The sequence below is a fragment of the Alexandromys fortis genome, unplaced genomic scaffold (assembly GCF_014885135.2).
Source record: "Alexandromys fortis isolate MF-2015 unplaced genomic scaffold, M_Fortis_MF-2015_v1.1 scaffold_60, whole genome shotgun sequence".
NCBI classification, from domain to species: Eukaryota; Metazoa; Chordata; class Mammalia; order Rodentia; family Cricetidae; genus Alexandromys; species Alexandromys fortis.
Genome location: NW_026067946.1, coordinates 2731736 through 2745681, shown reverse-complemented (window position 1 = coordinate 2745681; position 13946 = coordinate 2731736). Strand labels below are relative to the sequence as shown.

The following is a 13946-nucleotide window of genomic DNA, read 5'->3' as shown; positions in this document are numbered from 1 at the left end:
GGCCATCTCCAGATACGAGATTTGCCTAGGGCATCAGGTCCTCTCTGGACTGCTGATTGCCAGGGGGACCACCTGGGGCTTCGCTCCAAGAAGCTCTAACCCCAATCCTTCAGCAGGCAAAAGCCAGCGCAGAGGCATTTTGTCACTACACGGCAGTCACTGCTGTGGACGTGGCACATGACCAAGGCAACTTGGGGAAAAAAGGGTTTCTTGGAGCTAACAGTTTCAGAAAATGAGTCCATAATCATCATGGCAGGGACCATGGCCGCAGACAAGTAAGCTTGGTGGTGAAGCAGTAACTGAGAGTTTACATGCCGAGACAGAGAGAGCTAACTGGGAATAACATGGGCTTCTGAAACCTAAAAGCTTGTCCCCAATGACATATTGGCTCTAACAACGCCACACCTCCTAATTCTTTCCACATGGTTTCATCACCTGGGTGACCAAGCATTCAAATCTATGAACTCAAGGTGGCCATTCTCATTCCAACTACCCACAAGGTACAACCTCAAGCCAGCATGGTGGTTGCAAGCCTGTAATCCCAGCACTTGGGAGATAGAAGTGGCACAGACAGAGTCACAGTCCTATGCTGTCACCTGTAGCCTGAGGAGTTCTTTTAAATTTTAGGAAGACCTCGATTCAAGTAAAGTTAAGTCTTCACTTTGCCACAGAAAATAATTTTAGAATGAACCAGTTTGAAGCAGAATTGGAGTTTATTAAAGGAATATGTGTGTGTGTATACAGGATCTTTTTTTTTTTTTTTTTTGTGACAAGGTTTCTCTGTGTAGCTTTGGAGCCTGTCCTAGCACTCACTTTGTAGACCAGGCTGGCCTCAAACTCACAGGGATCTGCCTGCCTTTGCCTCTCGAGTACTGGGATTAAAAGCATGTGCCACATGCCCGGCTATACAGGATTTTTAATTCCTTTAATTATATATTATATATTATAACACATATATAATATATAAAGGAATTCCATACATATGTATACAGGGCCTTTAATTCCTTTAACATATATGTTATGCATTATATACACATATAATATAATATATTTATACAGGGTCTCATTCTATAGCCCAGAGCTCTTGGGCACAACAGTTAATAGAAGGACACATTCAAGAACATGGGTGTGGGCTTCTCACACCGAGAGCTGTGAGAAAATGTCTTTACTACAGTAGCTCTATTCATTGTTTGTGGTGGCCCCTGAAGCTCTGCCTGGAAGACTGGAGAAATGAGATCATTGGGGTGGAGTTCCTATCCACTGCCTAAAATTCAGTAGGTAAAGTCCTAGGTCCCAAGAACCTAGCTCCAGAGAAGATGTTTTTACTATAAACAAAGGTTTTATCTTGTTATGAGAAACCAGAAGGTCATATGCCATCATACCTGGCTTATTTGCTTTTTGATTCAGCCCCTTTCTGTCATAAAATCAACTTCTGCTCAGTCTACAAGTGTTTTATGGAATGGAATGTTGCCTGACTTTGGAACTGAAAAGAAAGCCAACTAGGACTTTTAAGGTGGTGTATTACAAACAAGTTTCAGGCCAGCGGAGACTACACAGGAGACCATCATCTCAAAATAGTAACCCCAAAGGCTGGGATGTAGCTAGGTTGGTAGAGTGGTTGCTTAGCATGTTAGAAGAGGTCCAAGATCTAGTCCCAGAACTGTATAACCTGAGCACTAAGGAGATGGAAGCAGAGGGATAGAAATTCAAGATTACCTTCAACTGCCTACAGTCAGTTTGAGTCCTTCTGGACTATAGAAGAATTACAAAAAGTAAAAACCAACCAACCAAACAAACAAACAACACAAATAAAATACCAAACTGGAGAGAGAATCAGTCACGCCTTATAGCCTATTCTGAACCTTCCCCAAACAGCTAAATTAGTAGCAGATAGCAGCCCCAAGGTAGGATGAAGCAGTAGGATCGACTTCACTATTCTGCTAAACTCAGAGACCCTGTCCCCGCTAAACTCAGAGATGCCCCCCAAAGTCTATACAGGTAAGGGGCTTCCTTTGTTCTGCAGGGTTTGTTTAGTTTTGTTTTATGTGACAGGATCTCTCTATAGAGTCCTGGCTGTCCTGGAGCTCACTGTATAGACTAGGCTGGCCAGGAACTCACAGAGATTGTCCTACCTCTGCCTCCCAAATGCCCAGATTGGGATTAAGAGCATTGGACACCACATACAGTTGGTTGTTGTATCATCTATCACCCCAAACACTTTCCTCGTCCTGATTGGCCATTATGACTAGGATACTTCACCAAAAATCCATCTCACTGCATCTCCTTGTTGAACCCGAAAATAATCTTTATTATTTAAAAACATTTACATCCCAATTTTTTATTACTTTCTTTTTCTAGTGGAGTTGGGGGAGCAACGTGCTGCGGTGCATGTGTGGAGATCAGAGGACAACTTGTGGGGAGTCCATTCTCTCCTTCTGTCATCAGAGATGACCAAGTCAGGTCATCAAGGTGGCATTTGTTTTTGTTGAGTGATATGTGCCTTTACTGACTGTATTATCTCAAATACCTCTCAGCTCTCCCCTCTCCACCTTACCACGTAGCCCAGAAACAGAAATTTTCAAGTCTCAGCCTCTTGGGTGCTGGGGTTACAGGCATGTGCCACTGTGCCTAATTTGGCGTTTGTTTGATTATATGGTTTCTATTTTCATTTTTCTTAAAGTCTCCAGTAGTCTTCAGACTGGAAAAATGGCTCAGTGGTTAAGAGCCCATGGTACTTTTGCAGAGGACCTGGGTTTTAGTTTCAGCTCTGAAATCGGGCAGCATCTCCTTCCATAAGATAGACTAGGTGTTAGTCTGAGCAGAAGTTGGTTTTGTGATAGAAAAGGGCTGAATGAAAAAAGAAATAAGCCAGGCACATGTTTAATCCAACACTCTGGAGGCTGAAGCAAGAAAACTGCCAGTTAAGAGGGCAGGTAGGAAGACAATCAAAAACAAAACAGAAAAGAAAAATAGAATTATAATAAACAAAACAAAAAAAAGAAAAGAAAAAGCAGAGGAGAAGGAAGGAGAAATCAGACAAGAAAGGAGGTAGACGAGGGAAGCTCACAGGAGTTAAAGACCAGTCCAAGCTCCTAAAGACACCGAAGGAAGAGAGGGAGGGTAGGCTTGTTTCCTGGTTTCCTGTCTTGGATCTGAGTTCATTGTCTAACAATCCTGAAGACCAACAGTAACAGAAGAAGCAAGCGCAGTGTGGAGAAGAAATCTGCCGCCAGGCAGAGCCTGGAAATCAGTACCACTCTGTACCACAGGTTCTTTTGTATCTTGAATGGGCCAGTTTGATAGAGCAAGGAGTGGGGATGAACCCTAGCAGCTATTTTGAATGTATGTGAGGAGGGATCTGGCTGGTCAAGAACCAGGTGGAAGAAAGCAAACTCAGAAAAAAACAGCCAAAGAAAATGCCCTACAGAAAAAGTTTGTTGGTGGGAAGAACCAGGAAGTGGGAAGGAAAAGAAGGATGTCTGGGGGTTAGCTGACATCTTGCTGAGTCAAGGCCTTTGTGGATTTTAGCTCCAGAGCTCACTGCTTGTGCAGATTTCATTGTAAAACTTTGGGGTTCTTAGAAGCTGCCAGGATATGTGTGTGTGTGTGTGTGTGTGTGTGTGTGTGTGTGTTTGCTTTCCTCAGACCTGTAACCCTGGCTAGCTGTCTATGAAGTGGGGCTATTTTATTCCTGTTAGAAGACAAATCTTTTCCAGGTTGTCGCTGATGGAACAGTAGACAATTTAATTTTAGTTCGTTAATGTTGCTTATTTCAGTTTATGCTTTTTCTGGTGTGTCGGCATTGAGGCAGAGAGAGTGTTCGGGAATGGGACTATTATCTTACCACTCTTTAAACACCCGATCAAATGGTTCCGCTTTAGTTTAGGACAAGTGGCTGCGAAAGACTCCACCTTTGATTTTGTTTGATTTGTTTGTTGTTGTGCTGGAGATAATGTTACAAAATTGCTCTGAGCGGGCTAGGTTGACCTAGGGAATGACACTGTTTGAAAGGGTCAGGATAGTGGACCTGTTGGAGTGGGTGTGGCCGTGCTGGAGGCAGTTTATTAATAGGGGTGGACTTTGAGGTTTCAGGAGCCCAAGCCAGGACTGGAGGCTTTGTCTTTTCCTACTCAGTTACTATGAGCTTATGGGGACATTTTCATTTAAACTAGCACAGGGCATGAGCCAGAGAGAGTAAGCCCCATTGCTGGCGATCAAACTAAGAAGCTTAAACATGCTACACTCTCAAACTCCAACCTTTCTGATTTTACTTCAAAACATATTATTTAGATACAGTGGTACACACCAGAACTCAAAGGTAGACACTGGCAGATCCCTGCGGGTTCAAATCCAACCTAGTCTACATAGAGAGTTCCAGGCCAGCCAGAGCTTCATAGTGAGACCCTGTGTGGAGAAGAAAAAAAATAGGAAAAAGAAAAAATATTGTGAGGCTTTTTTTGGCATATTGACACATGGCATAAAGCCTGAGCTTCACATAGACATAGCCTACAATTATAAAAGAAAAAAAAAAGCAAACCTTCCCTGAAAACTGGAATAAAACATTGTATAGTTAATGAAATTGCAGCAATGTGCCAATAACAAATCATTCGGGATCTCTCTCTCTCTCTCTCTCTCTCTCTCTCTCTCTCTCTCTCTCTTCATTGTTTGTGTTTCTATTTTGTGAGACAGGATCTCCCGTAGTCCAGGCTGACCTGACCTTGACCTCCTTCAGCTTCTGACCCTCCAGCTTCAACCTCCCAAATACTACACTTAGAGACACACTCAGTTTTATCCTGTGCGGTGCTGGCGACGACACCAGGGCTTTGTACATGCTAGGCAAGAACTCTACTAAAGAAGCGACGAGCCCACCCCAGGATCCATATTCTAGGGTTGCACTAATAGGTAGCTACCAGCCATATGGATCTATTTAGATATAAGTAAATTGAAATAAAAAAAAACACAGTTTCTCACACTAGCCACATTTCAAGTGCCTTGAAGTCCCCTGCAAACGGTACGAGAAGACAACACTTTCTTTGTGTCAGACGTTTCTTATGGACCGCTCTGGCAATACTTGAGTGTGTTTCTTTATCCACTACTAATCATTCGTACCCCGAATCTGTGCATAATCCAAACTCAGAGGCTGAGGTCTAAACTCTTCTACTTCCTAGTCCTGTAGTGACAAGTGTAAGATTTCTGGACTTTAAGTCTGGTCAGCATGCAGGCAGTAACTAAGTAAGGATGCCAAGACCCAAACATGGAAGCAGGCGGAGCGGTGAAGGGGCGGGGCCCGCTTGTAGCTCTGGGGGCTTGCTTGCTCTGTCTCAGTCGGGGGCGGAGCCCCGCGCGGGAGGGGGGGAGGGGAGGGAAAAAACGGTCAGCTCGGGGCGGGGCCTCGGGAGGCGGGGCCTCGAGGGGGCGGGCCGGGAGGCGGGCCAGCCAGCGGGTCGGCGCGCCAGCCCTGCCTTGCGTGCTCACGTGACAGGTCCGCGAGGCCCGGCTCTTGCAGTCGTCCAGGCCAGCGAAGATGGCGGCGGAGAGGGAACCTCCTCCGCTGGGGGACGTGAAGCCCACCGACTTTGAGGAGCTGGAGGACGGAGAGGACCTGTTCACCAGCACGGTCTCCACCCTGGAGGTGAGACGGCCCCGCCGAGGAGGCCGCGCCGCGCGTCTCGCCGCCTTTCCCCTGCCGCGACTTGTCCCCTCCCCACTCCCCGGTTTGGCCAGGCCAGGTCCGGTGACACCTGTGACGCCGGCCGCACCTCAGGTGCCTGTCAAGGGGGCTGGGTTGGCCCGGGCGGCCAGGCCTCCGGACTGCAGCCTGCGGGCCTGGGGTGCGACTTCATCCTCCCGGGGCCGGGACCCGCGGACGGAACGCCGTGCTTGCGGGCTCTCGGGCCTTGCGGGTCATTCGCGCCTCTTCCTCCAGGCAGGAGGAAGGCTTGGACCCGCTTCCCGGGCACCTCATCCTCTCTGGGGTTTCAGCAGCCCCGGGGAGAGGGGCTTGTTCCTTTGCCCAGGAGGGTGTGCCCTGCAAGGGGACCGTGAAGTCATGTACTGAACGCTGCCTGGCTGAGGGTCCCCGGGGAGGTCAGGGTGCGCTTTTCACTGTCCTTCATGGACTACCAGTTTTCTTGGAGGTAGGAGCCTCTTTGGTTTTCTTTTTTAAATAGGCAAATGCATTTGAGTTAGTAGACTTACGTTGAGGCGAGATCTCTTGCAGCCCAGGCTGGACTCGAACTTTCCATGTATCTGAGGATGGCTTTGAACCTCTGATCTTCCTGCTTCTCCTCTTTCCTAGTGCTCAGATTAGCTGACGTGAGCCACCACTTGGTTTTAGACTTTTTAGGGGCTATCATGCTGGGAAAACACAAAATCTAAGGAGGGTATAGTCCAGGAAACTTTTTTTTTTAATTACTAGGGGAGAAATAGAAACAGATCTCGACTCTTTTTCCTCTTTTTTCGCATGGTCAGCCATCTCTGTAGCTGAGTGTTCCTGTTTTTGTCAAAGGAAACACCATGAGTTGAACTGTGTTGGCCCGCCAACTTTCTCTAGTCACATTTGAATTGCTCTACATTGGGTGAGCGCACATACACCGGAAACCCAAATTTTAAGCATGTAAGCACTTTTCTCAGAAGATTGTTTACCTCAGATAGTTTTTTAATTACATGTATTTATTGTGTATGTGTGGTGTGTGTGTGTGTCGGCGCTTGCGTATGAAACTCAAAGGACAACTTTTGGGAGTTGGCTCGCTGTTTACACCGTTGTCAGCAGCTTTACCAGCCGAGCATCTCACTTATCACCCGCCCTCTACTTTCTTACAGAGTTCTCTGCTGTAAGTTTTGTGCGCCTGTTCCGTTCTGCACCAAATCAACTGGAACTAACTGTAAAACACCCTTATCTGAATTTCATTGACCTGAAACTGAAAACTTAGGCGACTGCTCTCCACTGAGTACATTCTACTCATTTTGTCTGTAGTGGTGAGGTCGAACCCCACCTTCCCACAGAGTATAAATTCCTTGGATGGTACCTTGGTTGTCCATGTGTTCTAAACAAAATCTTGAGTATTTGTATCTTATTGGAGCTAATGCAGGTGTACATGTCAAAACCACTATCTTCTAAAATTATTTTGTAGAATATATTTTTCTGGACAGGGAGAGTTAGTCTCCTGGTATACTTTGGTCTGTTTTATTTTTGCGTAATGTGTGTTGAAAATGTCTGCAGGGCCCTAAAACCTGCATTGTCTTTTCTAGATGCAATACACAGAGTAAGAAGAACTATAGTCTGTATCTCCAAATATGATGTTTGGCTGTTTTTTAAAAGAAAGTCTGCAAAGTTTTATTATGAATGTTTTCATTTTGGTTACCACATTGTGAAAGTTATCAATAAAGTTAATTGGTTGTTTACCTAAACCCTTATAAGAAAATGGGTGACTGTAAGATTTTTAGATATGTTTTAAAAATGTTCATTTTTTCCCCCTCTTCCAAATGTTCAGGAGCTGTCTATGAGGGAGGGATCACATGCCACTGCTCCACTTCTCTTTTACATAATGTGTCTTACACTCGGGGTGCAAAAGAATCCACAGCATTCGTGCACAGATGCCTACACCTGACTGGAATGCTATATGTTTAACAAACGCTTCTCTTGAAATCGAATCTCTCTTTGTAGCCTAGACTGGCATGGAACTCCCCTTGGCCGAGCCTGAGTGCTAGAATTACACGCATGTACTGCCACTCCTGGCTGTGGCGTCTTATTTTTCCTTTACTTTGGTTAAACCTGCTGAATGACATTCCCAGCCCAGATCAGGGTCTTCGATATTCAGTTGTTTCAGGGAACTTGTACGTAACATGATTCTGTAGGACACTGGAGAGGCCTGTCGTTTGTTTGTTTTGAGACAGGCTCTCACTGTAGCTCTATAGGCTGATCTGGAACTCAATCTGTAGACCAGGCTGACTTCAGACTGATGGAGAGCCTCTTGCCTCTGCCTCCTGAGTGCTGGGATTAAAGGTGTGCACCATCATGCCTGGCCCATCAGCCCATTTATTGACTGGGGTATCTTTTCAGTGGTCTATATCTTTGTCGAAAATCTGGTGGCTGGGACCTGGTGAGATGGTTTATTGTGTAAAGGTACTTGCCATCAAGCCTGATGACCACAGTTCAGTTCCCAAGGAGGAATCAACTTTCTTTTTTTTTTTTTGTTTTGTTTTGTTTTGTTTTGTTTTGTTTTGTTTTGTTTTGTTTTTCGAGACAGGGTTTCTCTGTGGCTTTGGAGCCTGTCCTGGAACTAGCTCTGTAGACCAGGCTGGTCTCGAACTCACAGAGATCCACCTGCCTCTGCCTCCCAAGGGCTGGGATTAAAGGCGTGCGCCACCACCGCCCAGCTAGAAATCAACTTCCTACACATTGTCATTTGACCTCCACAGTGGCATGCATATGTCCCTCATCTCCTCAATAAATGTAAATTTAAAAAATTAATCATGTGGCTGTAGCTGCATGGATTTATAGTTGGATCCTCTTATTTTATTCCATCTACATGCTTGTTTTGTGTTAGTGCCATGTTTTGTAGTATAACTTGAAATCAGATATGATTGCAACATTGATCTTTGCTTTCTATATGAATCTCACTGTTTTTTATATTTCTGTGAAGAATGTTAATGGAGTTTTGTTAGGAATTGCATTGAGTCTGTAGATTGCGATTTGAAAGATAGATCTTCATAAAATAGTAATTCTGTTGATCTGTGAGCGAGGGAAGTCTTCACATTTGTTTCTTCACATGTTTTAATTTTTTTGTAGAGGTCTTTTCCTTCTTTGGTTAGGTTTGTACCAAGATACCTTCATATTTACTTACTTATTTTTTAGAGAATTTTGATGGAATTGTTTTCCTGATTTTTTGCTTAGCATGCTTATTATTAGTAAATAGGAAAATGACTGATTTTTGTCTGTCAATTTATCCTGGCTTATTACTGGAAGTGTTTGTCAGATTCAGAAAGTGGAGTCTTTTAGGGTCTGTTATATAAAAGCTAATTGTTTACAAATAAAGATAATTTGACTTCTTTCCTATTTGTATTCCTTTTATTTCTTGACTTACTGCTCTAAATAAGACTTCAAACACTGTATTGAATAGGAATATAACTGAATATTCTTGTTGTTCCTGATTTTAGTTGAAATGCTTTGAGTTTGTCTCCATTTATCATGATGTTGGCTATAGGCTTATTGTATGTACTTTTTATTTTGTTGGGGTATGTTCCTTTCATTTTTAGTCTCTTGGAGGATTTTATCATGGAGTATTTTGTCAAAAGTCTTTTCTGCATCTGTTGAGATAATGATGTGGTTTCTTTCCTTGAATCTATTCTTGTAATATGTAACATTTATTCATTTGTATGTTGAACCATCCATGCATCTCTTAAATGAAGTTAACTTGATCAAGATGAATTACTTCTTTTGAGGAAAAAAAATGGTGTGTGTGCATTCCTGAGTATATGTATGTACACAGTGTGAATGCAGAAGCCCAAGGAGGCCAGAAGAGGGTGTTGGGTCTCCTGGAACTGGAGTTACAGACAGTTGTGAGCCATCATGTGGGTGCTGGGAATTGAACTTGGGTCTTCTGAAACAGCAGTAAGTACTCTAACCACTGAGTCAGCTCTCCAGCCTGAATTATTCCCTGCCCTCTTTTAAGCTTATTTATTTTTTATGTATGAGGGTTTTGTTTTTGTGGTGGTGGTGGCTGCGTTCATGTATGTATACTATGTGCATGGCTCATGCATTCAGAGGTTAGAAGAAGGCATCTGGAGTAACTAGAGTTACAGGTAGTTGTAGGCCACCACGTGGGTCCTAGTGGAACTGGGGTTCCTCTGCAAGAACAAATGTTATAACCTCTGTTTGAAGCATCTCTCCAGTCGCTGAATTACTTTTTTGATGTGATCTTGAATTTGGTTTGCAAGTTTATTGACAATTTTTGTGTCTGTGTTCATCAGGGAGATTTGTCTATAGTTTTCTTTTTTGTTGTTGTTGTCTGGTTATGCCACCAACACACCACTGGAGTCATGAGAAGAGTATGGGAGTCTTCTTTCCTTTTCTCTTTGTGAATGATCCTTGTTGATTCTTCTTAAAATTAAGAATTTAATTTTAGTTGGTAGAATGTTGTAGTGAATGCATCTGGGGCTGGGTTTCTTTTAGCTGGAAGATTTATATTGCTGTCTAAATCTTGCTTGTTATAGATCTGGTTGCATCATTTATCTCTTCTTACTTTTACTTCAGTAGGTAATATGCATCTAGAAATTTTTTTCCTCTTGATTTTCAGATTTAGTGGAATATAAGTATCTTAATTTAAAAGGAATTTACTTTTATTATTTTTGTGTATATCTGTGTTAATGAGTGAATGCTGCATGTATATGGGTTCCGGTGGAGATCAGGAGAGAACATGAGATCTCTTGGATCTAGAGTAAGTCACTTGACATCGATTCTGGAATGGAACCTGGGTCCTCTGGAAGGGCAGCTAGTATTCTTATCTGCTGAGCTGTCACTTTAACCCTTGAAATATACATTCTTGCTAGGTGATGGTGGCACATGCCTTCAATCCCAGCAGGTGGATCTCTGAGATCAAGGCCAGCCTGGTCTGTAGAGTGAGTGCTAGGACAGGCTCCAAAGCTACAGAGAAACCCTGTCTTGAAAAACAAAACCAAAAAAGAAAAAAGTAGTGGAAAGAAATATATATTTTAAATGCATATCCTTATGATTTTATGGCTAATTCTTCTCCACTGTATTGGGGTTTGGGATATGTGCATATGTGGCAGTCAGGGCACATTTGGGGAGTTGATTCTTTCAATTATGTAGGTTGTGGGAAACTTGGCTTGTTGGGCTTGGCTGAGAGCCCCCTTAGCTGTTGAGTCATCTCACCAGCCCAGATTTTCTGACTTACTTACTTTCTTTTTTATTACTTTTTTTTTTCTATAGGGTTTCTCTGTGTAGCCCTGGCTGTCCTGGAAATCGATCTGTTGACCAGGCTGACCTCAAACTTGAGATCTGCCTGCCTTCTGAGTGCTAGGATTTAAGGCATGTACCACCGATTTTGACTTTTCATTGGTTTCTTTTATAATGTCTACCTTTTCATCTCTAATCTTATTAATTTTGTTTATTTCTCTTGTTTTTTTTAGTTTAGCTAAATGTTTGTTCCTCTTAATTATCATTTCAAAGAATCAACTCTTCGTTGATTTTTCAAAAATTTCTGTCTTTTCCTGATTTTTTTTTCCAATCTGCTGACTTTGGGTTTTCCTCTTTCTTGTTTTTCCAGAGTACTGACGTTATGTGAGAGCCCTCTGATTATTTTTAAAAATAGGCACTGGTAGTTAGGAACTTTCTTCTTAGGGCTGTGTTCATTCTATCCCATAGGTTTTTGACAGGTTCTCTGCATTTTCATTCAATTCTCAGATGTTAAAAATTTCCTTCTTGATTTCTTCAGGGACCCATTTATCCTTCAGTTGGGTGTTGTTTAATTCCCATGAGTTTATGTATTTTCTATAGTTTATCTTGCTAATAATTTCTGCTTCATTACATTGTGGCCACATTGAAAACAACAAAAACTGTTATAGTTTTCCTGATTCTAATAGTATCTATCTTAGAGAAAGTTCCATGGGCTACTGAGAAGAATATGTATTTTAAAAAATATATTTATTTATTTGGTTTTTCGAGACAGTTTCTCTATGTAGCTGGCTGTTTTAAAATTCACTCTGGGGGCTGGAGAGATGGCTCAGTGGTTAAGAGCATTGCCTGCTCTTCCAAAGGTCCTGAGTTCAATTCCCAGCAACCACATGGTGGCTCACAACCATCTGTAATGAGGTCTGGTGCCCTCTTCTGGCCTGCAGACATACGCACAGACAGAATATTGTATACATAATAAATAAGTAAATATTTAAAAAAAAAGAACTATATAGGGAGACCCAATTAAAAACAAACAAACAAATAAAATTCACTCTGTAGACCAGATTAGGCTGGCCTGAACTCACAGAGATCTGCCTGCCTCTGCCTCTGCCTTAGCTTCCTAGTTCTGGAACTAAAAGCACGCACCCCCTCCCCCCGGGCTTTATTTTTATTTTTTAAATTTAGTGAGTGTGTGTGGGGTGTATGCAGTTGCACGAGTAGAGAAGGGTAAGTGAACAACTTTGTGGAATTGGTTTCCCCCCTTCTGTATTTTTTTTTGTTTGTTATTTGTTTTAATGGGATGCCCTTTCTTATTGGTGAGAGTAGGGTATTAAAGTCACCATTGTGTTGAGGTTAATTTGGTCTTATATCTATCTAGTAGTATTTGTTGTAATTGGTGGCATCCAAGTTCTGTGCACACGTTTAAATTATAGTCTTAGATTGCTCCCTCATCAGTATGAAGTGATTTTTCTCTGTCTTTTGGGTTGAAATCTGTCTTGTCAGATGTTAGCAGAGTGACACACATATTTACTTCCTGTTTTTCTTTCCATGGAATATGTTTTTCCCATCCTTTTACTGTAATCTTTCATTTGTCTTTGATGTAAAAGCATATTTTTTTTGGAGGTAGCAAATAAATGGATCCTGCTTTGTTGATTTTTTTTTTAATTTATTTTTATTCATATGGGTATTTTACCTGAATGTTTGTCTTTGTACCATATCCAAGCTTGGAGTCCACAGAGGCTAGTAGAAGTCTTTGGATCTCCTGGAAGTAGAGTTAAGGTGGTTGTGAACTACTTGATGTGGGTGCTAGGAACTAAACACAGTTCTCTGCAAGACCAGGAAGTGCTCTTAACTGTTGCGTTATCTCTCTAAAGCCTTGATCTTTAAGTTAAAAAAAAATTGTGCCTGTGTTTGCCACAGACTTTGAGAACTGAATGGGTCAGTTGGACACTGGTCACAGTCATTTTCACCGGCTTCTTTTACAAAGATTGTTACCTGGCTTAATAAATTATTTTATAGCAATTGTATTTTGAAGGAATAGACATTATTGTGTGATGTTCTATTGGGACTTCTAATCCTCTATCACTTGGAAGTTCTGTTTTTTATTTTTGTTTACAGTTTGTGTGTGTGTGTGTATCTTATCGGAGTTGGTTGTTTTTATCATGTGGGTTCTAAGGATCAAATTCAGGTCCTCAGGATCCTGCCCACTGAACCATCTTGCTAGTCTTCTTCGATTTGAGAAGGTTCTCACTTACATAGCCCAGGCTGACCATAGACTTTGAGCAGTTCTTCCTGCCGTAGCCTCTCAAGTGCTGGCGTTGCAAGCATGAACCATCATGCTTCACTTTTCTGAACAGCATTGTTAAAGTACAACTTATATGCCATATTGTTCACCCATTAGTGTGTGCATTTCAGTGGTTTCTAGTCTAGTGAGACATATGTATCTATTACCATAGTCAATTTTAGAATATTTTCATTATTTCAGAAAGATAGCTTGTATCCTTCAGATGTTGTCCCGCCATTTTCCCAGCTTCTAACCTTAATATAGCAACTAATCTATCTCTCTAAATTTCCCTGTTCTGGAGTTTGATGAGTAGAACCATATACGTGTGTGTGTTTAAACTTTTTTTTCCTGCTCAGCATGGGGGTGGTGGTGATGTTATCATAGTGCATTGTCTACAGGAATAACCGTGTAAATAAATAGGTAGGGTTTTGCCTTATAGACCAAAGTGGCCTTAAGCTTGTGATCCTGTGGCTTTAGTCTCATCTCAGTGCTTCAGTCTCAGAAGTTTGTCACAATGCCTGGCTTCCATTTTCATGTTGATACTTTCACTGTCGTGCTCAGTATTTGCGGAATGCAGAGTCACAAAGACTAGGCTTTGATTTATTTCCCCCCCCCCCCTTTTTTTTTTTTTTTTTTTTTTTTGAGACAAGGTTTCTCTGCATAACATACCGCTGCTGATAGACCCATAGTACTAAATAAATGCTCTACCAGTGAGCCACATCTCCAGATGTGTGTGTGTGTGTGTGT

At 42.2% G+C, this 13946-nt stretch overlaps 1 protein-coding gene across 2 annotated transcripts in view; it reads left to right on the top strand.

Annotated features, from left to right (window-relative positions):
- The first annotated feature begins 5465 nt into the window (after positions 1-5465).
- The window catches only part of Snx2 (sorting nexin 2), a 40185-nt gene continuing 31704 nt past the window's right edge, over positions 5466-13946 (top strand). Inside the window, exons 1-2 of one of the 2 annotated variants that reach the window (XM_050149300.1) lie at positions 5494-5632; positions 10952-11050. Coding sequence is in view for 1 of the 2 variants with exons in the window: in XM_050149298.1 (XP_050005255.1) it covers positions 5525-5632 (108 nt within the window). In the remaining variant the exon portion in view is untranslated. Of the gene's footprint in view, positions 5633-10951; positions 11051-13946 lie in introns of both variants that reach the window. The other variant, XM_050149298.1, reaches the window with a different exon arrangement.